Source organism: Phasianus colchicus, chromosome 9, assembly GCF_987193195.1.
Source record: "Phasianus colchicus chromosome 9, bPhaCol1.hap1.1, whole genome shotgun sequence".
Lineage (NCBI taxonomy): Eukaryota > Metazoa > Chordata > Aves > Galliformes > Phasianidae > Phasianus > Phasianus colchicus.
This window is the reverse complement of record NC_143444.1, coordinates 24807163-24834158: the sequence shown is the minus strand read 5'-3', so window position 1 is coordinate 24834158 and position 26996 is coordinate 24807163. Positions and strand designations below refer to the sequence as shown.

The 26996-nt window shown below is 41.2% G+C and overlaps 1 protein-coding gene across 3 annotated transcripts in view; it reads left to right on the top strand.

Moving 5' to 3' along the window:
* The window catches only part of TRABD2B (TraB domain containing 2B), a 258160-nt gene that overhangs the window by 190809 nt on the left and 40355 nt on the right, over nt 1-26996 (top strand). For all 3 annotated transcript variants that reach the window (XM_031602107.2, XM_090146636.1, XM_090146637.1), the window contains exon 5: nt 20633-20723. In XM_031602107.2, the coding sequence (XP_031457967.1) occupies nt 20633-20723 (91 nt within the window). The remainder of the gene's footprint in view (nt 1-20632; nt 20724-26996) is intronic.

The following is a 26996-nucleotide window of genomic DNA, read 5'->3' as shown; positions in this document are numbered from 1 at the left end:
AGACGTTAATTTAGAGGATTCAGCTGAACTGCCAGGCACCTCTGCAGAGATCTGGAACCATTCCTTTCACAAAGAAAAGAAGCTGACACTGTAAGGGTGAGAAGTATTTGCTTTGACTAGCCTTGCTCTTTTCCAAGCAGAGGTTTGGGAGCAAATGGATAGCATTAACACTCTGTGCTGATTACAAAATGCGGGATAAATCATACCGTGGTCTAGTTCCACTAGATCTCATTACCACTGGATTGAACTGTTCGCTAACTTCCTTGCCTCAAGTGATCTGAGTCAGCACATCAGCTCTGAGCATCCCAGAATTTGGGAACACTAGAAGCAGATCTGGTTCCAAACACTGGCGCTCAAGAGCATTTTTACAAGTCGTTTTCCAGCAGGCAAAACCTAAAATATTACAAAGACAGAGTCGGAGGCCAGCAGAACCTCCAGCTGAGAGCTCTGAGCTGCTCTAGTGCCAGAGCATCCATCTTTCAAGTGTTTAATGAGATGAGTTTCCATCAGACGTTTTCACAACCAGGACACCAGCAGCGGCCTTGGACTTGGTGTCTCGCTCCCTGTGGTGCATGGACAGCAGGAGCTGTGGTCTAGACTTCACTGAGAAAGCTGGATGGTGAAAATTTGAGAACTAATTAAACAAGACAAGGTTTTGCCTGGCAGGCATTCATGTCAGATATACTACATCCTGGGAAACAGTTTTAGGCTCTGCCATATTGTTATTGTGGAGAGAGATCAGGATGTCTTGCCAGGCTTAATTTCAAATATAGTACTGCAGCTTTTCCCTTTCTTTTTGAGATCTGGTGTAGTCATAAATTATCTACTTAACACAAGGTAAAACACAGGACAACGAGGCTATGAAGTCTTCATAGATGAGAGGCCTAGTATAACTAGGGAAATGGTCATACATATATGATGTTATTGGCCTGTGCTTCAGTCGACTGTTCTGCTCCATTGTGCAAAGACCATTGGTCTTGGGAGACCTGTCTTCATAATCCTGTTTGTCCTGGGACAGGTTTTTAGCTTCTTTATACTTTTAGTTTTCATCTTTGAGCAACTATTTATATGATCTGACAGTGATAGGACAAAGGGGAATTGTCTTGAACTAAAAAAGGGGAAATTTAGGTTAGATGTTAAGAAAAAATTCTTTACTCAGAGGTTGTGAGGCACCCACAGCAGAGCTACCAGAGACCTGTGGGTGCCCCATCTCTGGAGGTGCTCCAGGCCAGGTTGGGTGGGCCTTGGGCAGCCTGAGCTGGTAGGGGGGAACCCTGCCCATGGTGGGGGATTGGAACTGGGTGGGCTCTCTTCCAACCTAACCGTTCTATGGTTCTGTGATCTTACTGCTGTAAAAATGCCATATGGTTGCTTGGTGGCTGCGTTGAGCAGGTCAATGGGAAGCTAAGCAGTTAAAAGATTGCTTCTGTGGAGATCCCTTCCCCTGGCCTGCATTGGGGCCACACTCCAACCTGGAGGCTGCAGCATCTCAGGGAATCACTGCAATGATGAGTGATAGGTGAAATTGCAGTTCATTTGTTCACTGCGGATCCAGCCTCACATCCTAGATTAAGAAGTATTTAAAATAAGTTTGTGAGTCAAGCACAGGTGGAAGAACAAGCTGTTAGGAGTCTGTCTCTGCCTAGATATCCTGGCACACCAGGTGCTTCAGCCCTGGGTTAAATTACCATAACGGAAAAGCAACTCTGTGATGGCTTTATTGTAAAGTTTATGAACAGTAGCAGAATGTGATGAGGAGATTATGTTCCTCCACAGCTCCTGTGAGACATGTCAAGCTTGCTCCAAGCCTCATCCCTGGGTTTGTGCTTGAAGTCTGGAAGTGGGAAGTGATGGCATTTGCAATTTAGGTCCATTCCTAATGCCATATTGGATCTGTGACTTAGGAGGGATTCACATAAGTAATTCCTTGGCTCAAGACAGAAGGTACAGAAAGATCAAACTGATACTAAGGCAAGTGTCCATTACAGTAGGCAGAAATTGAGCTTTGCAGAGAAATGATGCTAATGCTAGTAGAGACTCTTAGAGTCGGGTGTTACTTAGATAAGAGTGAGTTAGCTGGAGAGATATTAGAGTTACAATTCTATAATCTTACCGTTGATGCTGTGCAGATCTGTATTTATCATGCTCTTCAGCTACCTCCAGCATCTGGAGATCATTGTGGGTCCAGCTTTCCATAACAGAGTCATAGTTGCCTTAGTGACTGTATTGTATTCGTTCACCTGTTTCTATACCACCTAATATGATTTAAGTAAAGGCAGAGCTAAAGAGAACCGTGTCCAGAGAAAATGGCTGAATTTGAATACTTTTGAGTACTTGAACACATCGGAACAGTATTTCAGAGGGAGCACTGAGCAGGTGTTAGGAAAAGAGAGATGAGTTATGTGAATAAAAAAGAGGATTGACCTGGAAGAGTGGTAGCACACAGATGTGTTCCCTGATTCATTGGAAATTAAAAGCAGATACAACAGTTTGGGGAGAAAGTTCTGCAACAACAGGTCTGCCTCTGTGCACAGACACTGATGGTATTGTTCCCTGGATTGGGTGGGAGAGGCTTTTGATGTTGTATGCTGGTCCAGACTCATCCAGCCCAGCTTTTATTCTCTTGTGGGTAGTCATCAGTCATAAACAGACTTGGAAAATTTAGATGCTTTTATTGGAAGGAAGCATAGGTTTTTTTGTTGTTTTGTGAGTGATTTTGTGTTCTTTGTTTTTTTTTTTTTTTTTAATACACCGCTGATTTCAAAGCTGTGTGGTTTGGGTGATAGCCCAGAATTTTTGGTTTTCTGTTCTCCTTGTTCAACTTATAAAGCATAAATATCATATTTCCTCTACAGGAAAATACACACATACCCACGTATCTGTGCATAATATGTCTGCACTTGTGCAAATGTGGAATCATTAATAGTGATTATTCAGGATCAAGGTACTGCTTGCTGAATACAGCAGAACAGTGTTATGGAAAAGGAGCTTGATGTTGAAAGCAAAACAGATTCCTGATGTGCCACTCATATCTTAGTCCTGTGGGCTGCAGGAATAGTCTTCATGATCCTTGAGGTCCCTTCCAACCCAGGCCATTCTGTGATTCTGTCTTTAACACCATCCATTAATTGCTGTTGGTTGACACAAGTCAAGAACATTGCCACAGCAGAGCAAGCCAGGGGGGAGCTGCTGGCAGCTCATGAGGAATTCTCTGTCTTGTGAATTGGTGCAGGTCGTTCCCCCTTGTGCTATGAGTGAATGATGAGGTCCTCTCCTTTGTGGTGACTCAGGAGCTGAGGCACGGGTTGTGGTGACTAATGATTTGGTAGCATACTCTGTAGAGAGACTCCCTTGCTCCGCTTTCATAGCCAAACTGTTTTCTGGAAAATTGGATGGGATGCATTACCCCTGCAATTCTAAATGCACAGTGTGTTTATTTCTTGTATTCCTATGCTGTCAACGAGTCATAGTTAAGGTATGCTGTTTCATTTTTTCCTGTGATCAGCTCAAAGTTTCCCTGAATGTATCAACTGTAATAATAATATTTAGAGAGAAATATAATGGAAAGGAAACTAGATTGCTACTGCGTAGTAGTACAGCATGCATGGTCTTTTGATACAGAAAGTGTGTTTTAAGTTTTAGTTACTGGAAGATGATCTGTCTTCAAGAGCAGTATATTGCTTTGTGAGCACGTTGCAGTTGCTCACAGTGAGTGACAAAACTATGGGATCTGGTCTTTTCTTTAGCTGTCATATTTACAGGAAAACTGTTTTCAACAAACAAAGAGCACGACTTGTTGAATCTCAGTTCCTTCAGCTCCATTTTCAACTGTCTCTCCTTCTTTGACTGCTTGGCTGCATTCAGAGAGGACTGGTGTTGGGCTTCATCCAAATGGCAGTCAAGTGATCAGAAAGTGGGATCGGTGAGTGATGGGGCAGAGGGTGCCCAGGCATGGGTGTAGCGTAACGCACAAGCGCAATGCAAACACTCTCACCGAGCTCTTCCACTCAGAGGTAGACTTCAGATAAAGTGTTGACAGCATCAGTCAAAGAAAAATAACATTCTACCCAGCCCAGTGCATTTGACACTATGTAGAAAATTGCCAAGGGGTTGTGAAAGGCGCTCTCTGTTGAAATAATGCGGTGTACATAACCTCTGCTGCCTGCATGCAATTGCAGCGACATGGGATAGAAGGGATGATAATACCACAGGAAAGCCCACCCAACTCTAGACGTAGCAGTAACGATACTGAAGAGCTGTAGCTTAATGTTGTATGGTACTCTAGGGATTTTACTTCCAAAACTGCAGTTCAAATCCTCTTTCTCACAAGGCTGTTGCTTTGCGTGTTGGTTCAGGCCATGTCGTACACCACAGAAAAGTTGTTTCAGCTATTGGCTCCTGTGAATTTAGGCCTCGTAACAAAGCACAAATACTGTAGGCTGCTTCTAGACCTGGAAAAGTTTATTTGTTGGTTCCAAAGTAAGTGTGTTTCTGACCAGTGACAGGGAGTTCTGGAATAGGAACACTCAGTGTTTCACTTATTTTAGTACAGTACCAGGAGATATGGTTGGGCTGTGGCTTTGAGAAACAACCACAGTATAAATCATTATAATTTAAAAAATAAATAAAAATGGTGCAGCTACACATTGAACAGTCGTCTTTGAGCAGCCCTGCTTATTTCAGTGGGATGGCTTTCTAGTTAGCTCTCACTTGCTGAGTTGGGTTTACAGTATCAAACCCCTAATTCCTCTTTGAGATCTTTGGGTTGCATGTGAAATTTTATTGCCGTGTATAATTTACATTCCTTACTAATACTTAAAGCTGTTAATTGCTTACAAAGTGTTGTTGATTGAAAGCTCCTCCTGCACAGTTCAAGCCGCCTGGCAGATGGCTCAAGACAATGATACTGTGACAGGAAACGTGATCAGATATAGCCAGGACTGTTAGATGGCACATCTGCCTGCTTTGTGCCAGGATCAGCACTGGTCTCATGTACAGATGGAAACATCTTCCAGCTGTAGGTAAAGTGGGTAAGAGCTCCTCAGGGAAATGTGGGCAAAATCTAAAGCAATGTCTTCAGCCTCCATCAGATTATTTCAATTATGCATTGTCTTATTTGGGTTGGTGTTCCTATTAACAGCAGTAATATGTGCTGGAAAACCAAGAGTTATAAGAATGTTTGATAAACTGACGAATTTAAGTCTAAAGGGAGTTTCCCTCAAACCATTTTGACAGGAATGTTTTAATTGGTTCTTTTTGGCTGTTAGCAATGAGAACAGAGCGAGGGTAAGGCATTGAATGAGAGCTGATTTTATAGAGAGAAATAGCTGTTTTCTGCTGTTATGCTGTTGCTATGAGTTCCTAGTACTGGTTGTTAGAATAATAGTGTCGAGAGAGAGAATGAGAGAGAGAGAGACGAGAGGGATCATGTTGCAAGGACCATAAACTGGGGCACACTAAAATAATCCTCTCAGATATGGTCAACTGAATATGAATCCATGTAATCTTGAACACACTCTGCATGAACTCAAAATTAATCATTAGAAAAAATGAACCCGTGAATGCAGAGCTAGATGTCAGGAGGAATATTTTGTTCTCAGGGTGAAATACTCAAGATCGACTTGCGGCATTGTCCTACAAAGAGCATCATAAAAACCAACCTAAAAAATGTCATTTTGAATTACTTGCTAGGAGCCTGACTATTCCTTGCTTGGTATGTTATGATGCCATGTGACATTTACTTTCTGAAGAGATCAGGAAGTGTAAAGTCTGTCATTAAATACAGCTTGGCTGCAATACTGTGATGCAGCTGTGGGCCCTCTAAGGCTGATACTTAGTAATCCATTGAATTAATGCTTCAAACAATTTGTAAAGTGAGCTTTGGTTCTAATGCAGACGAGTCTGCAGGTTTGACATCTGTAAGCATGGAAAAGAAGCGTCTGCTGCTCTGATGGGGTTTCTCATCTTGGAGGTAGAGTTGATTATGAGCATTGTGGCAGTGGTGGGAAAGGCAGTGGTTGCAGTATCTTGAAGTTCATTCCAAAGTTTAGTCGTCAGTAATTTTATCATTATTCAGACATGTAACGGGATAATTATGTCCTTCTGGGAGGAAAGTAGATTGCATTTCTTTTTAAAGATGGAGTTGTAGGGGCACAGACCGGTTTCTTTCCTTTCTGTTGTTGAGGAAACCAAGTGACTGGTTCTTGATGGAAGCGGTCCTACCATCTCAACCACAACAAAAATATTTTCAGATAAAGTTTTGATTCCAGTTTTTTCAAACGTGAGAGAAACTTCAGAGCATTTCAGTAAGCGTAGGTTTCCCAACTGTTGGTTCATTGCTACTTTGAATGTCTGGGACAGCTGTAAAGATTTGTTGACTTATCATCCTCTTTCTGGAGCCCCATGATGTACCTCAGAAAGGAATGAGAGACGGAAGGGAAAGTGAGACTTCTTAATGCGCCTTGGGAATTCGTGACAGATCTTGAATCTCTCTAGGAATGTTTTTCTTGTTTCACTCCATTGGGAATTGGCTCTGACATAGTAAAAAACATTTTCAGAACAAGCCTCTTTCATTTTCTTGGCCTCTCTATTGCTCTTGTCACTGACCCAAAGCCTTTTGATTTTATTTTTTTTCTTTTGACGTTCTTGAGCTAATTGGCCTCAATGAAAAGTGTTTTGTTTCCTGCAGAAACTTGGCTGTGAGAAAAAGTGTGGAGGTTAGGAGAAATCTGGGGCAGACCAGTGCCAAAGGGCTTGTATAATAGCCCAGAATAGTCAGCCAAGATATAGTGTGAGAGCTTTATAGGTGGAGTTCAGTGGGATGAAAAATATCGCAGGATTTGGATGCAAAAATGCCACTAGGGCAAGCAGCAAATTTCTTACTTCAGTCAAGGATGATCTGAATTTCATCCAGTGAAGGGAACAGATAATTGCAGAAGAGAGAGACTACGTGTTCAGCTGAATTCCTGCAAGAATGGGCATTCTCTTAATACTAAATAACACAGATCCTTGTTTAAGCAAGAGTCTCCTGTGCATATTCTGCTCACCTCTAAATGCATGTGCTCAGTGCTCTGGAGTTCTGTCATCTTTAAATGAGCTGGAAGTCTGGAGATTAAAGGAGGTACCTTCTAGGCACTGGGTTTTTCTATTGATTTCAGAGGACTTCTGATTAGATTAGATGATGTAACTTCAGGTGTCATAACCAAGAATAAAGAGCTGGTTTGGGCAGGTGTGCAGCTTCAGAAGTTAATTTGAATGGCTTGAGTTGAATACAGTGGGAGTCTTCTTACTGAAAGAAGAGGATGGGATGGAAACTTTTGTCTCTACTGAGCACCCATCCTGGTGCACTTTTCTTTGGTCAGACACTGAGTTGGCCTTAATGTGAACCACTTGTCCATGGCTATGGTCTTAATAACCACGGTAGATCCCATTGCCATACATGGGATTTGAGTAATGCCCACGTGGTTATTGAGGAAGAGAGAAGCTAAGAGTTGGAAATTCATTTGCCTTAAAAGATCTGGGCTTAATCTAGAGCAGTGGAAATAACTTGTTGTTTGTTGGCCAAACCAGATAATTGAAGGAAAAGTTACATGAAGTCAGTACTGAACAACAATGTATTTTTCTCACCAAAACAAAAGCTTGGAAGAGAATTCAGGTTGTGCAAAGTGTTTATTTGTTTAATTTAACATCCATGCTTATGTTCTTTGTGTAAAGAAATCTACATATATTACATTTCATTAAATTATTTCTGAATGCTTTGAAACAAGACCATGTTTTTTATTTGTTTTGGAAACAGCAAAAGACACTATTTCAGTACTATTAAATTCTTCATCAAATATAATTCGTGAACAGTTTTGTTAAACCTCAAAATGAATTTTTTGGTGGATAAATTACACAGTCTAAACAATCCCTTCCCCATGTTCATACAGTTCTCAGCTCCATCACGAACTCTCTGTGGATGTCTGAGTCACATTCACTTAATGTAGGATTGGCACATTTACGCAGGCACATGCAGGGGCAGAGCTGTACCCTCTCTGGGCAAGATGCTCTGAAAGTAATTCCTCCTACTTAGTTCCATGCAAGTACAACAGATAAAACTGTCATACCACCAACATCCTCCTCTGATGGCAAGGACCAATGTAGTAAAATGGCAGGCATTACTTTTGGAGCTGCCCTTGTGTAACATTCACCACTGAAGAGTCAAAAGAAAGATGGGTTTATCCTTTAGAGAACTTTTCCAGCAGTGACACTTTAATTGAGGAGGGGATCGTTAATTTTTTTCCAAAAGAAAAACTGAGTGTTATCTTCCCTGTTCTTTTTCTAAGTGATTTTTATGTTCTGCCTCTTGTAATCTTTGTGCCAGTTCTAACAATGGTTTAAATCAGTGTGACTCAGCTAACACTATTTAGCTTTTAACCCATCGTGTTACAAAACACTCCAGCCCTGACTTATCTCAAGCAAATGACTGCTTCCCCTGAAGTCAGATCAGGCTGCTGGTGTTATTAAAACTAAGCAGGATTCTCCGTACTCTTCTGTGTTCAGTTTTAAACAGTAAGGTGATGACACTTCTCTTTTACTTCTGTTACTTCTTGGAGTTGTTCTCCTCCTTTTTGGAATGCGTGGTTTAAGAGCATTCCATCATATTGCAAACTCTTTAAACTGAGGGTAGTTTAATTTGCGAGATGCATAATAAAAGAAAAAAATCCATCATTCTTGGTATTACATCCAGCCCTATTATCCAGAGCACTGACCTTGACCGGCTAATGATGGGTATTTAATATATGAGCATGTGTGTCCATATAGATGTAAATATTCATTATGCGAAGTCTGGGAGGTTGGGATCGTAAAGGAATGTTGGCAGTGCCAAGGTCTGTTCCACGGTTCGGGCCTCCAGCTTTGCCAAACTCTGAGTTCCCTTAACGTACCATTAAAACAAAATCCAGGCCTTGCTTGAATGTCATCCAGCTTTATTAAGAGAAAGATCAAACGTAATCTTATTAAGCTTGTCACTCAGAAAACATAAGGGTACAGCCTTAGTGTGTCTGTTTGGTCCACATGTGTGAGCAATTTTGCCTTGTGATATTCAAACGGGGCTGTTATTCTTTAATGAATGCTATGAATAACAGGGCTATAAATTGGAATGCGAGCTTGGTGATGTGTGTGCACATGCACTTTTTGTATTAATGGAACAGAGGCAAAGGAATAGGTTGTGTGCTTGGATTTTAACATACTTCTCAAGCATGCTTGAGCCCATGTAACCACAGTGTTTTTCAAAATCTGTCGTGTGTATTTAGAGGTTTCTAAACTTCCATAATAACTCAACTTCTAAACATGTCTGTGCGTCCTGGAAAAATTACAGGACCACTGAATCTCCCTCTTTTTGGTATCACCAGACATCTACCCACTGGACAAAAATTTAAGAGATATTCAGATAAAATGTGTTTATTTTCATTGTTGGTCCTCTTCCTCCATGTGCACAGCCTGCCAGCGGGAGATAGCAGTGAAAACCACTGCTGTGTGTTTATACCAGTAAAGCCAGAGCAATGGAGTGGTGATTGAAATCTCTGGTTGCTCGAATTGTGTATAGAACATCTGTGTGTTTATATATTTATATAGGGGAAAAAAAAAACCTGCACTGAAATTAGTCAGGATGTTTGACCATGTGGCTGAAAATAGATCAGTGTGGGTGGAATTCACTGAGACAGATAGTTATGCATAGAATGTAGATACGCATTTGATGGTCTAATTAGGAATACATTTGTGATATAAAGAAATACTTCACAGGCACAGCATGTACAAATTAATGCTCTAGGGGTACAACTTCCCATGATTTTTGATCAATTAAATTTAACATCTGTAAGCAAGGTATCCTTTGTGCATGAGGATGTGGAGGGTTGATATGACTTTGCATGAGCAGCACAGCTTACAACAGGAGGCTCATCACTGCCAAGTTGCAATAGGCAGTATCCAAGACAGGTGTCATATGAGCTTGTGAGTGACGTGGTTTGCATTCATACAGCATGTTGACAGCTGAGAGAGAACCTCTGAGTACTGTAGCACTGTTTATGCTCTTTTCCCACTATAGAGATGGTCTCAACTCTACTAGTTGAGTCTTTGTCATGGCTGTCTAGGAACCTCCAGTCCTTCTGCCACAGGAACTTTAGTCAAAGGACTGTCCTTCCTTTCCATTACATTTCATTTCATTTCTTTCTTCTATTTTCTTTTTTTAAAGAAAGAAGAAGAAGAAAAAAGAATTCTCTAATGCTTTAAAAATATTGTTGTGGAAATGCACTATATGCACTATAGAGATGGTGCATTTTTCTATGTATACCAACATTCCTCAGAGTCAAAGTTGATCTGATCCATCATTCTCTAGGCAGAGGTAATACTGATTTATGACATTTAGATGGATGAAAATAGGTACTTTTAAGCCCAATTTTCCCTTATTCCTTAGGCATGCTTTGCACTTTAAAAGAGATGTATTTCCAGATGGAGATATTGTAGATCTCTTCCCACAATACTTGTATTTCAAGGCCTTCAAACATTGTACTAAGCATTAACTAAATAAGTATTAATTAATGTGTGTTCCTGCCTTCGTTCTTCTCTCCTTAGGTGCAATGCTGTTGTTTTGATCTACTTTGTTCTGTGGGTTTGCTGACATGCGTTAGATCAGGCACTGTTAAGCAGCAAGCCTTGAGTTTGGATAGGAAGCAAGACGTAGTTCTTAGCTCCTGAAATGCCACAACAGCAACACCTGCTCCTGGTGGCTTTCACCCTAGGGACCTGGTTTGAAAGGGTTTTGTGACTTTCTTAGGCTTGTTTCTCCCGTTTTCACAGATAGAAGGACCTCAGTCTACAATTTCAAAACACCCCACTAGAATGCCCACTTGCTACGCTGCTGAGACTCATGGTGGTGAAAAGACATTGTTAACTGAATTAAAAGGCTTAGGAAGATTTCTAGAGAAAGTTTCTTCTGTGTATCTGAGTGCAATTTGGAGATTCTCAGGCTGAAGCAAGCAAATGATGTATGTAATAAAAAGCTGTTTTCAACTGAGATATTAGCTTGAACCTTGAAAGCATTGCACTGTGCTAAACTGCCTTTTCAGTGGAACTAGCAAAAAGCACAGAGCAAGACTATATGTAATTGCTTCTAATTCAGGATCAAGGACAAACTTGCAAATGTTTGCACCAGTGTTCTCCACCAAATAGCAGAGGGAAAAGGCTCTTTTGTGTATATTTGTGGATATTTTGTGTAGATCTCAGCACACCATGCCAATGGAGCACCCACAGCAAAGCAGGGACACCTATCTAGTCACCCATAAATTGAGAGCCTGTGAGATCTGTGGTGGAGACCTCAGCTATTGAAGCATGTTGCCTCTCATTGTTTGCACTGGCAGGTTAGCCTCCCAGTGCCATTGAAACTGGTTAACTACAAGTAAAGGGTGGAAGTGATCTCACCTTGCCTTATTCACAGCCTGATTTGTGAACTTTCTGGTGTGTTTTTCTGCAACAACAGTGACATCCAGTGGTCAGCTGGAATTTTCTTTGAAAAACATGAACCATCATGTTCACACAAGGCTTTTATATTTGAAAAAATACTGACTAATGAGGCTGGGGTTTGACATGATTGAAAATTCCCTTTCTTTTTCTTCTCCTCTAAAGGGTGATGCAATGGTTTCTATTTCCCTTTACCAATGTGGGGCTTCTCAAGAAATGAGCTGGAAGAAGCTGGTACTTTCTGCTCCAGCACAGGGTTTAACCTACATCCATTAACATCAGAAGGCCAGCATTTCTCTGAGGAATCACAGTGGTTTTGTGCTATGGTATTGCCATGTTTTTAACTGGTGAGACATCATGGTTTGATGTTCCTGCCACAACAGAAACAAGCCACTAGAAAAGGGCTCCTGGAAAAGATGAAGAAAACAGTGCAGTCTGTAAAATAATAGACTATGAGGTCAAAACCAGAAAAGAACAATCTAGATTTCATATTCTATCAGCTGAGAGCTTTGGTTTGTAGTTTTCAAGCCCATTTTTAAAGGGAAAATGACAATTTATCTTGTAGCCTTTCGAAGCTGTTTCACTTACTGGGCTGAGCTGTAGCCATTGCCAATGAACTTTCATGTGTGGCTTAATCTCACAATAGAGTGACATTATGGACTTATTTTATTTATTTGGTTACCTGTGCAAAATGTAAGCACTGGAGGAACCTCATGAAATGCTCAGATGGCAGATTCAAGGCAAACACAAGTACTGTTCCATTTAGTGCATAGTTATGTTGCAGACCTGTCACCACAGGATGTTCTGAAAGTCAAATGCATATATGAGTCCAAAGAGGGATTAGAACAGTTTCAGTAGTCCAGCTCTGGAAGTCCTGGAGCCTGCAGTAATTTCCCAGTGTCCTCACCAGAATTTCCTACAAAAAGCTACTAAGTACATCCTTATTACCTGCCAGATGCCTGAGGAAGGTGAAGATGCAGCATTTCATAATGCTGGCCATGTCCTAAGAAAGGCTGAAGTCCCATAAGACTGGGTCCTTGCTGGGCTGTGCCTCAGAAACGTTTCCAGACATTCAGTGAAGCACTCAGCATGCAAAAAATGTGTTTTGCTGATGGAGGAGTTTTCTAAGGCTCAAGCTGCTCAGACTGCAAGTTATTGGAGGTGTCTTGGTAAGAGTACAAGCACAGAGCAGAGAGGCGTGGAAGCCAGCATTTTCCCCTCTACCCCAACCATTGCCTGGCTTTGGCAAGAAGGTCCTTATGCCTTTCAAACTAGTTCCGGATGGCTTGGGGGATTTGCAATGGGATATGAAACACTTTGCTTGGAGGCTATCTGCCTGATGCCAGCTGTTGGGACTGCAGCGTGGCAGCTGTCCTGGAGCCAGTCAGTGGCTAACATGAAAAGAGCTGATAACTTTGATTCAGATGGAAGCATACTGTCTACCTTAGCTAGGCAGTGCGCACCCTAATGAGACACTTTGGCAAAAGAGATACTGCACTTCCTTATGGATTTCCTTATTGCTTCAAGCATTGATAACATTCAGCGAACAATATTGTACACTTTACAACACAGTGCATTTCATATCACACCATCCTTACAGAGGTGATTAGATGGTCCTGGATTGTTGGCATACAGAATGTTTCAGTACCTTGAGAAGATTTTTAGAAATACTGGTTTTCCACACACTCATCTCATGCTGCAGTGATGAGAGATGGGTTAAGTTTGCAAGATTTTGTGTACTGGCCCCACTTGTAGCAGAGGGTCACATGAGATACCCAGGGATGTATTCTGTTGCACGACTCCAGAAGGTCAAACATCTCTAGTCACACCATACATCATACTTTTGTGTGGAGTGGGATGTTCCCAACAACATGATTCAGTGAGGAGCACGCACCTTAAAAATTGAAAAATAATATGTAATAGGTAGCATTTTATATAAGGAAAAATGTCAATAACCATCATCTACACAATATCTCAGAGTACACAAGCCTGTCTTCACTCGCAGTAAAATGTGGGGACAAAATAACAGGCAAAGCCTTTGTTTCAGTCCTGTTTGTGTAATTTTTCTCCTACAACTTTCTTGTCTTGGTAGGTTGTTCCAGCTCATGATAGCAAATGCTATAACTACTTTTTCAAAAGTAAACATCTCAAATCTGTAGTCTTTGAACCACTGAACCATTGAACCATTTCCCTTCAATTTGTACATGCTTGGCACAGTCAGGAATTATCCTATCTCAAACACCGATATAGTAAGATTTTGTGAGCTACTCAACCACCTCCCTTTGCCCTTTAGAACTCTATCTGTGAGTTATTTCCTTAGGAATATGTACTGAACGGGTCATCCTCTGTTGGGCCTTCTTACTGTGGGGAAACTTTTATTTTTTTAGGCTAGTATATGAAGCAAACCAAAGAGGACCACGGTCAGCCAGAGCACATCATCAAAGAGTGATCATAAAACCCTGTCCCTTGCAAAGCTTTGCACAGTAAGGAAGAGGGACAGGGCAGAAGAGGGAAGGGTGGGATGAGAGGATGGAAGGGCTGCATGCAGTGTTCATTAGCTTCTGCAGGATGATAGGAAAGCTTGGTGGGCAGTCGCACCAGATCTGGTAGGTGCTTGGAGCTGTTTAAACTGATGTGGTTGATAGCACACACATTTCCATCTGTATTTGAGATGGTGAAATGAATTGCTCAGTAGAGGGGCTTGACTCTCCAGTGAGGCTGACCGACTTACACTAGTCACATCATTTGAGATGTCTGAATCAGCAATGAACCCTGGCGTGAGTTCTCAGCTGTTGCTGTGGTGTGGCAGAGAGACCAGAGGATGTGCTTGGGAGGTGACCTCACTTCAGTTTTTGCTTGTATTGTTTCTCTTAACCAAAATGTAACAGCTGGTTTAGGCTTGAAAGCAATTGAGCTTTCTGTTGAAGGAAAAGATGAAGTAAATAAGTATTTTATTGGTTTCCTTGTCCCATACATAGGGCAACTCAGCAAGGAAGAGATGTACAAAGATGATACAGAACTGAGTGGCTAAGCCCGTGGGAATGCACTGCATAGGGCCACCAGCTTGAGTCTGAAAGCAAAGAGTTGTGCCAGCACAGCACTGGTTCCAAACTGGTAAGGTCTGGGGAGAGGACTGAGTGCAGTCTTCCACTGAGCCCGCTGGGGTCTCTGCATAATGCTCTAGGCTAGTTGTAAAGGAGGGCTTCTAGTGCATCACATTTATGTGCCTCCAGCGTAGCTTCGTGCCCTCAACCTCGAGGGTAAAAAGAGTAGACCAGAAGAGATGTAGAGGTTTTGATTACATGGAGGAATGGTGAGAAAGTAGAATAAGACTGTGAATCTGTCCCTCTTTTGGACAGAGATGCTTCGAGTGCAGTCTTGCACTGCAGTTCTCAAAGACACCCCAGGGCAACATAAATCTGTGCTCCACAACCTGACTAGTCTAGAATGACCCCCTCAACTTTTGGCCCCGTGTCACTCCAGTCTGCATCCATCTATGGTGTGGCCCTTCTCCAGAGCAAGTTCTGCAAGTGCTCAGGGGTGAGAGGTGATTACATGCAAGGAAGGAATGGAGAGCCATGGGGGTAATGCTGGACTTTCAAAGCTCTGCACATTATGGCCTTTCATGTTTTATTGCTTTGCTTCCCGTGACTGTCTGAAAGTGGCTGTGAGTCAGTTCCTCGCAACTGTGGAGAATAACAACATCAAACGAGGGAAATGATTTCTCCATCTGCCTTGGAGAAGCCATGGCATGATGTAAGGAGGCTATGATGAAAGCCTGCTTTACAAGACCTTTGAACAGGTTTTGTGCAGAAGTATTTTTAAGGCATGCTCTGGGCTTGGGTACTCTTGCCAAAACACAGGAGGAGAAAGGCTCATTCCCTGCATCCCCAGCTTTCCTTCCCAGTTTCTTGCATAATACTGAAATTTCAAAGTGAAAAAACATGTCCTGCAGCAAAGGAGCAGCCAACAGTCTGGGGCGACAGGCTTGTGTGAAAGGTAGAGTACAGTTCCCAGCTTTTTCTGAGTGCTGGGCATTCTTTTCTGTGGGAAGGGCCTCTATGGAGAACATCAGCAGACATACTGGGGTGGTTGCTGAGGCTGCTGAGTTTCTGTGGGATGCTGTTTCACTCACCCGTGAGTTGTCTATCTCAGCATCTGCTGTCTGTTGTGTTTGGGTGCTCTCATGGCCCAGGAGCTGCTTCAGAGCCCTCTGTTCTGTGCTGTATGTCAAGGTGTGCTGGAGATAGTGATTCAAGGCAGTCCTTGCCTTTAGGTTGAGATTTCAACTAAGTGGTTTAGGAATAGAGAGAAGCCTCTGACAGCAATAGTAGTCTAAGCCTTGAGTCATCATGAGAAAAAGTAGAAGAGCCTCTAGTTCTGAAAGAATGATATTCATAAGAAATCTTAAGCTTAATGGATAGAAACAGCTGTCATTCTGGAGGTAAGGTGGAAGGAAAAGAAAGATTTGGAGAGTTTATCTTCAGAACTGGTTTCCTGTCATGCATATGGGACATCTGCAATGGGAGGAAATGATGATGTAGGATGTCATGTGGTTCCCCTGGTAAATTCACATCATTGTCCAGAGCCCATTGGTTTAGAGTCAACTACTGTAGGATAAATCCAGATAAAACTGATTCCCTGAGCTGTTTGCTGCAGCTCCTTGCCACAGCCTCTTCTTGACACCTTCATCACTCAACCTCCAAAATATTCAGTTAAACCATTGCAGAATAAGAGAAATAGCATCCTTTTTGAGGCAGCAAGCAGAGTAACGGATAAATATTTGTTCCAGTTGTGAACATGCAGCTTCTGACATTTGCATTCCTGCCTTCACTAATTATTGCGAAGTCGAGGTACCATAAACATTCTGGTGGTGCCAAGGGCCTTGAAAATCAGCATTTAGAGAGGAATGGGAATAGAGACGGCCGTCTTCTGATTGCAAGGCAGCCCGAGGTCTAAATGGCAACAAAACGTTATACATAACATCTGATTCACTGTGTGGAGAATGTAAAGAATTGAGACCTCCCGACACAGTTTACATTGGACCTTTTTATGACTAATTGTGCAGAAAATAGCTCTGCTTGTAGTGTGCATGGAAACAGTTCAGGTTTCTGCTGTGTGTCAGCTAATGGGCTAGCAAGGCTTTTTTAGCACAACTTCAAAGGCTCTAGCAATGGAGGTCCTTTGTGAGGGAATTATCTCCTGCTCCTTTGTACCCCTTTATCCCACTAAGCCATGGAACAAAGAATTGTGAAATGAAGAGACAAAGTAATTTGTAGGAGATCTTGAGATCTAGATAAAGCACTAGTATATAATATACTAGCAAATAGTATTTGCTTAGAAACATTTTTCCTGCTTTTTCCATCAAAAAGAGATTGTATTTTTGTGCGTAGGAACACCCAAGTTCATTTAACTTTTGAAGGATGCAACCTTATGCTTGGTTATGCTATAAATGGGGTCACTAAGATGTCCCAAATGGTAAAGGGGAGCTTTAGTTTCAAAGGTCAATTAGAAAATGCTCAATTGCAACTGTTAGATCTGGCTGAGAAGTATACTTTTCTCCTGACCCCAGCACTTTCTGCTCAAAGAGAAGGAAAATGGATTTAAATGTAAATGCATGAAAATCCGCAAATAGTTAACTGGATATTTTGTTCCAATACTTCAGAGTATTTGCCTTGTATCATCACAAATATCTTGAGTACAAATGTGTAATGGACTGTTGCGTCAATATTGTATTTTATTTGAAGAAATTATTTTTTTATTTTCTTATGTTTATATTGTCTTAAACAATTAGGAGAGCCTTTCTTGCATATCTTCATACCCAGGTACTTTCAAATTCTTATCTAGAGAAATCTTTTCTGTCTGCTTTCTCTCCTATTTCCATACTCGCATGAAATTCCCAAGGCAGGCAGCATTCTGACCTCTTGGATCCAGCTTTCATCAGCTGTCAAGGTAAATTTGGTTACCACTGCAAGAATAGTTTATCCAGCAGGTTTACAGTGAAGAGGGGAATAGTGACACAGAAGCAAGAGCATTACTCTGTGCCTCTAAGTTATCTGGTCTGCCTCTGGTTGCAAAAACTTCTTAATACCTTTTGGAATGAAGTTTTCTGTCCAGGGAGAGAAATTTTTTTGAAGTTTTTAGTAGTAGCGCACACATATATGCATACATACACACATATGAAGTACACATAAAATTTGAGTATATATAAATGAAACCCATTGATGTTGTAACTAATCTGGCAATTATTACATATTGTGTTTGTACGTATGGGCAGCCAGAGGCAGGGAATTCTTACTGACCAAATCCATGCTGAACAGAAGTGCTTCACATCCATAGGTTAATGTGCTTTTTATTACATGCCAATAAAAGTACTATATTGTTGTCAATATTCAACATCAGTGCTTACCTCAACTTGTATGTGACCATAGGGAGCTGCTTTATGTAAGGCATTTCTCATATTGAAAGTCATCCTAGATTTTAAAACAAGATAGGCTTATCAGTAAGAAGCAAGCCAAAAGAATTTCTTCCAAGAATTCTTTTAGCCTTGGAACTACAGCAATGGCAAGAGACTTTTTATATTTCTTTTGACGAAGCTGCATGGGATCTCCCAGGTGCCGCCTTTGTCCACAGACCTTACCTTAGTCTTCCACATATTCCTGGTCCTTTGTACTCTGGAAACTTCTGCATCCAGAGCTAGAGTGGGAAAGGTGCTGGAGAGTCCACGTTTTCCTCTGCTGTCATGCGCTGCAGATCCCAGTGTCATCATGGTCTCAACAGAGTGGGCAGGAGCAGGAGGCCAGGAGGTATCACTTTCGGTCTCATCCATGGCTTGAAAGGGATTTGCATGTTTTGCTGGGGGAGCTGATGTTGGTGTAGGCCTGCCATTTAGTGGATGAGAAATTGTAACTATTGCATAGTTTCCCTTTTTTCCCCTGGATTTAAAGCAGTTAAAATTGGGTTCTTCTGGGTACTGTCCTTATGTCAAAGATCTGCTGGATCTGGGACAATTTATTTCTATTAAGAAATCTCTTGCCTTTTAAGACTGCTTCAGGGAAAGGAAAGTAAAGCATTGGTTTTTGGACACAGAAAGGTCCCTGACCTTGACGCCGTTGGTTTTGATTCCTCAGTGTCACTTGCCAGTGACAGAACTGTGGCCATTGTTTGCTTTGGCCACTACATAAAAAAAAACAGGAGATGATCAAATCCAGTTAATCACTCACAAATGTCTCATTTCTCGAATCCTGAGGGTGTGTAAAACATTTTTGGGACTGCTCTCTGCTCCTTTGGCTTTTATTATAAGTAAGCTAGGGGAAAATCAAATTTTGAGTAGTCTTAAAAAGAAGCGGAGGAATTCTGGAACACGTTACAGCTCTGCAAATGTATGTTTAATCATTTAAAGAAATGTCTTTTGGCTAAAAGCACTTACCAGTCCTTGCAAGTTGCACTAAAAGCCATACAACTACATCATTCTCACAACTGATGCGAATTAGCGCCCTTGTTGGCAGTGTAGGCAGAGCGAAGCAAGCTTAAGGAATACTGGAGACCGAATTACTCTTACATTTGTTGTGACTTTATACAGCATGGGTGAAATGTCCTAGGGCTGACTCTGCTCGCAGTTACATTAAGTCATTATATAGTGGTATTGATTGGTGTTATTTTCTTTCCAGTTTTTTTCCAATGACTGTATGAACAGTGAGACTCAGGCATGTCTTGCCTGCCTTGTTTTTTCCTCTGTGAAAAGCATTTGATTCTGAATTGGAGACAGATAGTTAGTTACGGGCACCTCTGTATTAAATACATATTCAATATTTACCCTGTGCTTAAGACGTGCATATTCCTTCTGAGCAGCAAGCTCTAAGCACCAAAGGAGTGCAGGTTCTGCATATGGAACTCACTGCTGCAAGATGTCATGGGGCAAAAAGTAGATGGAGGCAGAGGTCTGAGCGCATTCATGGCAAATTGGTCTATTCAGAGCTGGCAGTGAGACGTGATGACCTGGCTATAAATGAGTCACCCAGCCATGAAGAGATAGAAGTTAAAGGATGTAATGGGTGAGGACTGTTCTGTTATTTCCTAGTCTTTTTCATTTATGTATTTTTACATATTTACTATTCACAGTGAGCCACAGCTGGAGTCAGGTTACTGTACTGCATAGGCTTAAATATAACCTGTTAGTGGAGTTCTTGTGTCCTTGCTTTATATCTCAAACCCATCCTGAAAACAATGTGAAACTCTGACAATAAGTTGAAAGCTTTGGAGGGATTACATCGCCTTATTGAGTCTGTGTCCAAAGTCCTTTGAGGATTCCCATTGACTTCAGTAGGATTTGGTTCAGACTCAAGTGTGTAGAATTCCCTTAAGTAAACTCTTTCAAGGCCCATACGTGCTGCAGTACTTATTGGGCTCTTTGTTACTTCTGTGAATAGGAATGCAACCTTTACACTTTCACCAAAGTGCACTGATTTACAAAACTAATTCTCCTCATCTGGGAAGAGATGAAGTTACCATCCTGACCCCTCCCAACTCAGCTGAGAGGTTGATCAAACAATTTCTGAACCATGTCCATTTTAGGCGATGAGCCATAAATTGAGCAACTTCAGAACTCCTTCATAAGCAGATGCCCATGAATGATGATGGGCAGGGTAGACATCTGGGAGTGTAAGTTGTTCCAATTCATGAGTCAGTGCCCAACAGTATTCTTTTCACCACTGCTGAATCATTCAGATACCCACATTAGAAGATCCTTTAGTCAATGCACATAACAAAAGTTGCCATTTAAATAAAAGTTAGCGGTTTGCAAATTCCTGTACAATAAAGTAATATTAAAAAAGAATCTACCTAGGTTTTGTTTTATATGCATCCTTGGTCATGTGAGGAGAGGGAGGGATAAACAAGATGGAAGAAGATCATATCAGGCTGTGTGCTGTTTGTTCTCCTGCTCTTTGCCAAAGGCTGTGGGCTAAGCAGTTAACAGTTGTGTCACCTCAACTAATAGCATAATGTGCCTTTCCTGCTAGAGCTAGAGTTTAGCTACTGGTAACCTTGTGTCCCAAGCCTGTTGTTCAAAAGGAGAAAATCAAATGAGTGAGCAGAGCAGTTTGATTGACAGTGCTATTTTCTACCTGTATTTTAGGTCACTTCCTGGGTAACAACACTGTGATTGATGTACTGAGACAAGCAGGATTTGAAGTGGAGCACACCCCTCCTGGACAACCGATTGGAAAGTAAGCAGCTGCCCACAGATTATTAATCATTTTCTTTCCTTATCTTTTTTTCTTCTCCTTTTTTTTCTCTAATGAAGCGAGATTATTGCCTCAGTAAAGGAGGTGAGGGGATGTGGCACCTTCCATTCCCACCCAAATTCCAGACAAGAAGCGTGCTATTTAGCATCCATAGTATGAGTCTGGAAAATTAGGGAGCTTCAGTGGCTGTTCCTTTCACTTGTGAACATTATTCCTATCGCAGCTGCTCAGTACTACCAGATCAAGGACACTGCAGTTTCTTCCTGTTTTCAAGAAAAGTCTTGTTCTGATAATTTGCCCTGTAATTTTTTTTTCTCCGTGGATTGTGGTTGCTTCTCCATTGCAGAGCAGTCAAGTGCCACCAACTTCCTTTCTCTGTCAGGCTATCTTCTTCAGGTGGGATTTCAGTTTTGCCTGAAGGACCATGTTGAATGTAGCAGATGTATCTTACATTCTAGATAGTGAGCTGTACAGGTAAAAAGTGTTTGAATATCCCCCAGGTGTCTCCATCCATCTGATCAAGTGTAAAGCAGGCAAGGAAGACTGATTACCAGGCTCTGGGCAATCTTCATTAGTATAAGCTGAAGTATAGCACAAAATTGTCCTCAACTTGTGAAACAGATTTCCTTCTTTCCATAGACTTCTCTTTCCTGACCGTTCAGATGAGGTCTTTGTTTGCTTGAGGTTATGAATATCTTAGAAAATAAAACTGGAAGAGGTGGTGAGATACCGTTAGGTTTGCAAAGTTAACCTTTCCTCCTGCAATCTGCAGATAAAAATTGACTGAGATTTCCCCATCGTAGGATTGTTATCCTCATTAGGATAAAATGTTAGCAACATGGTCCTGTTCCTGGTGGGGCCAGCATGACTTAGTCCAAATATGAGGTGAGTTTCAGGATGGTGGAATTAACTGGGGGGTTAGGAGATCATGTCTGAAAAAGCTATGTTTCTTGTATTTGGAAAATCTGTCTGATTCAGCCTTGTTTGTGAAACAGTCACAATGATTTATATAGAATATAATATGGCTCAACTGTACATAAGTGTCTTTGACAGAGCATTTATCCTAAATGATTCTTGGAATATGTTGAGCCATAGAAGCCCAGTCTTAAATAACAATGGAAAGAAGTGGAAGAAAAAACTAACACAAAGCAGAGCATATGTTCAGAGGAGGTTTCAGAAGCACTTGTGACAGTGAGGAAAAGTCAGTGCGACACAGGAAGAGTTGTAAATGCCTTAACTGCCTGGAGCTTAAAATTTTGGCTAAAATGAACCAAAGGCCTGTGTCTGAAAAACACAGCAAAACAAAATCCAAGCAATCAATAGCAAAACAGCTGAGTTTTACAGTTCCTGCAGGGATGCAGTTCCTGCTTTTCTGACAAAAGCTTTCCTTTCAGGGAGGCATTTTCCGTTGAAATTTTCATTCAACCGAAAGTATCATCGTGAAAAGTATTTAAGCTGAAAATTGTGAAAACTCTTGATTTATTGGTTGCTTGCAAGTCTTTGAGAAGTGTGAGAAAGATCCAAAAACAGTCTCTGTGCATTATGGTCTTGGGATATGCCTCTGTAAGTCATCACAGGCTTGATGGAACTTGATTGGGAAGGAAAAGTGAAACAATGCCACTACTTAATGTTGACCAATTTGCAGTGTGGGGGTTTTCTCTGTGTGTATGCATTCCTCAACCTTGGCAGCAACCAAGGTTGAAAGACAACCATGTCTTTTCCATGATGGTCTTTCCTGAAGTTTTCAGTTCCTGGGTAAAATGTATCAACATATATACAAGAGCTGCCCTGAAAGTAATACCTCCTGTTTTATTACTTCGACCTCCAATGTCAGAGGTGGATGTTAGTGGCATGGCAGTAGAGGCTGAACCTTCCCACCATTATTCTGTTACATTTTGTTGACATATGACACTCCATGTGGAAAAAATTGCACTCATTGACATACATCAGTGCTTGCTGAATGTTTATGGAGACCAGTGTATGTTAGAACAGTGAGGTGGTAGGTGGTGCATTTCTGCAGTTGTAACAGTGGGAGAAAGACAAAGCATGTTCTGGATGACCATGCAGATCTTTTATGAGCGTGACATGAGGGCTCTTGTGCATCACTGGCAAAAATGCATGGCTAGTGGTGGTGACTGTTGAAAAATAACGTTTTGTAGCTGAGAATTTGCTCTATCAAATAGTGTCCTTGGGTTCTTCGTATCTGTCATATTTTCCATGGAAATAAATAAGAGGCGTTACTTTCAGAGCAACATCTACAATATTGATATGCATATTTTGAGTATGTTGACATTTGTGGGTATTGGACTGAGGTGAGAGAGGGTATAATGGTTGTATGTAGTAAATAGCAGTTGTATTCTGTAGAGATGAGATGTTCTGTTAATGAATCTGTATGTATCCCTACGGTCTGATCATTTTTGTCTTGCCTTCTGTTGTTTTTTCTTTTTTTTTTTTTTTGCTTTTCTCCTTCCTCTTTAAAAGATGAAATTTGAAAACAACTAGAAGGGCCAACAGGAGGAGATGTTTTTGAGGTAGTAGCTACACTAAGCCTGTGTATACATTGAATAAACATGTAAAAGCTCAAAACAAATTTTGAGCTGTTTGAAGGAAAAAAATGTTTTATGAATCACTGAGATGCAGGTGGCTTTGTCTTGTTTCTTGTGGAGCCATACATGAAATAAGAGGTCTTTCTCTGCTTTGCTTGAACCCATAGAGACATTTCTGCTTTACTTTGAAGTAGGCTTTGTAAAGGAGTCCAGCTTACTGCATTGCATTCTGGCACTGACAGCTGAAAAATCAGACGGTTTTCAGGGAAGGTCATCTGGACTCCAGTGTAGAGAGTTGAGGAGGGAGCTGTGGACAGCACGAGGAAAAAATGTAAAGACTGGAGGAAGAAAAAAAACAGCTGCATGCTTATGTTTTGGCCATGGGAATTCAAAAAAAGGAATTCTTGTGCACTGATTGTGCCCAGAAGGGCCAACAGGAATGATTAGACGTGGCTTGCAGGAACTTCCAGAGGTCTATTATATCTAGACTAAGGTTGGTTGTGGCTGATTATTTTGGCTGCTTCATGACAAGAATTTGCTAGATAGTCTTTCTCAGCTTATATCAGAAGCCTTGTTTTTTGAAATGATGAAAGTAACCTTAGCAAAACACCAGTGCTACTTTCTACTTAATGGGAAAAAAGCTGATTCGCTTGTTTTTTTTGTTGTTGTGTTTTGTTTTGTTTTTTTAGCACTTTGTTCCTACAGAAGTATAATTATTGTTATGATTGAAATGATCAGTAGTCTGAACTTTATTGTTTAATAATAATGAAGCAGTATTGTCACAATTAGGTGGGGTAGCATGGAGTCAAGTTTAACCTCTACCGTCCATTTCAATTTCAGAATGCTCAATACTCTTTAGAAAGAACTACTACTGTTCCCATGTTTCCGAAAAGCCTTGAGAAGAGCTAAACAGGACAAAAAGCAAAGCTGCCTCAGCTTTGTTACATTCAGGCAGGGTAAAACCAGGTGGTTGTTAGCATCTTGTGTCTATGATGCTTAGCACTGGTTATTAAATGGCTCATCTTGAAGACAACCAAAGTGCATACCTAGAGTTTCACTTTTCTTTTGTCTAGTGACAAGCACAGTTTTGAGCCAAGCTCTTACTTTCTTAAGGTGCTGGAGAAAAGTAAAGTGAGACTTCGGCAGGCTGGAAGAGATAGCCAAAACATGGAGGGTTTTCATTGCTGCAGAATGAATGAACTGGAAAGGAAAAGTTTGTGTAAAGTACACTTAGGTGCTGTAAGGTATCTGGGAGCTCTCACTTGATGGATTTCTGAAATGCCCTATCAGCTGTTTTTCGCCTGGTGGTTCCATGCTGACCTTTGTGAGTCCCATCTGTAATCCCACTAGCTGACTATTGAAAATACCTTCTTTAAAACTCAATCTTTTTCTGTAAAAAAAAAAATACTCTCTTGTACTCAGAATGCAGAACCATGCTGTAAACACTTAAGGACTTGTCCTCACATTGGCTTCATGTATTTAATTCGGTGCCTGATGGAAGATGTCCTGAATCTGTTTGCCTGACAAACATCGGCATTCATATTTTCTTTCTGTTTTGTTGGCCTTTGCTGTTGTCCCCAAATAAAAGCACCGGGAAAGGAGAAGTATCTCATCGCATTGCCCTGAGATGAATAAGAGGCAATTTTTATTTCTGGGGTTCAGACCAATTGGCTGTCCTTGGCTGGCTCTTTGGAGAGCAGAGCTGTCTGGGTTGTGGAGAGAGGAGAGAAGGAAGAAAGTTTCCCCTTAGATGGATTCCAGTGACTTGAGTAGATAAGGGGCCACAGCTGCTTCATATTTAATTGGAAACAGCCAAATTGCAAGATCAATTCAGGAAGCACCTGTGTCCAGTGATGACTCTCTATTGTTACTGAGTTCTCAGAATCGGCTTTGACCTTCTGCCATGTGCTGAGCCTTGACATACTGCAAACGCTTTTCTAGGCCAAAAAAACACACTGCTGTGCTCATTTCCATCAGACTTCTCTTTCAGATATTATGCTCAATGCTGCCTTCTTTCAAAATGGGAGAATTCCTGACAGTCTTTTATTTCTGGCCATCTGAGAGTTTACTGCAAACTCTCAGAGCTCTGCTGTAGAAATTAATTACCCTTCCTCTTTATGGTTGAATTTCCTGGCCCAAACAAAGCAACGTGTCTTTGCTGTTGTAGCTTCTCCTGTTCCTTCTTTCTGAAGCAAAAAGCTTGCTCATTCTCCTTTTCCCACAGCATCCTACAGGTGTGACCCTGGCTCCTCAGCATCAGCTCTGTCTCATAATGGAAGTTTCTTTGCTCCCCTGTAAATATTTTTTTTATTTCCCAAAGGATGAAAGCACACCTGATCCACACATTGATGCAGCTTTTTCATTCCATCTGGATTCATGACCTTCAAAAATCCAGTGTGCAAAGCTGGGTGGAAAGTGTTTGTCATGATGTTCCTCTGAAAGCCCTCTGGAGACTTCCAGATGTTGCCAAGTTCCTTGGGACTGCTGGGCAACTTGGGCTTTAGGGTGACAACCTGAAAGGGTTCCTCCACTCTCACTGTCATGAACTTCTTAGCTCTTAGTGTTTGGGACGTCCTTGGCCTGTTAAAGTTTTCCCAAGTTAAAGTGAAATAATTAAGATTGTATTAGAAAAGAGAGAAGAAAAGAATCACAAGACTTATGGTATTTCCATGGAGAACAACTGAATTAATTGAAGAAAAAGAGCTGGGGAGATGTGATGCTATTCTGGATCTCATCTCTTCTGTGACAGGGAAAAATCCGTGGGTGGAATAATCTCCCAGTTGGGATGCTGCAATTCTCCTTAATCTTATTGTAAACCTTTGGATCTTTGACTTGATCTGAGCCTGAAGATCATTCTCCCTTCACAGGCTTTTTTGCCCTCAGAAGAAAAGCAAACCCATTATTTAGGGGGTTTCCTCTGACAGTGTAATTTACAGTAAATGGTGTATAGGGATTAAATGGGGTTCATCTGCGTGCGTTGGCAAATTTATTGCTTCATCTAATACTGGAGAATATAACAACTTAATGCTTACAACATTTTGTCATGAAAATACACACATTACATTTTCAAGGGTTTCCCACGTACTTTTAAAATATCCTCCTTTGTGATTTAATTTTCTTTGTCTATAATTATCTTACATCCACAAAGTATAGGGTCTGAGACAATCAAAGTAACTAGTAGAGGGAAAGAAATTAAAGAGGAGCTCCTAGACATGGTAGAGAAGCAAAGTCAACTTACAAGTTCTCAGCCATGGAAATTTAATTATCCCGTCACTTCTTGAACAACACATTGCCCTGGGCCAATGTGTCTGCATGTTCTTCAGGCTATCTTTAAACACTAAATGCCTTCCGAAAGAGTGGAATTCAGCAACTTACTACCAAAAAAAAAAAAAAAAAAAAAAGTGGAAGCTAATTCACGGTGTTGGTGAAAGAATACAGAACAGAACTTCTCAGTAATTTTGCTTGACTGTTGTTCCCAGTGGGGCATTTACTGTTCTCTGTAATCAGATTTTGTCCTTGGCAGAATTTAGTTTGAAAAATGGATTCATATTCTATACTGTTCTGTTCCTCAGGAACTTGCACGAAGGGCCATAGGGGAGCCCAGGCTTGTTTCTTTTTGCTTAGGGCAGCTTGCTCAATGATCTGTCCTGTAGCCTGTGCTAAGGTTCCTAGGTTTTCAGCTGCTTTGCAGCCCATCGGTTTTAGGAGA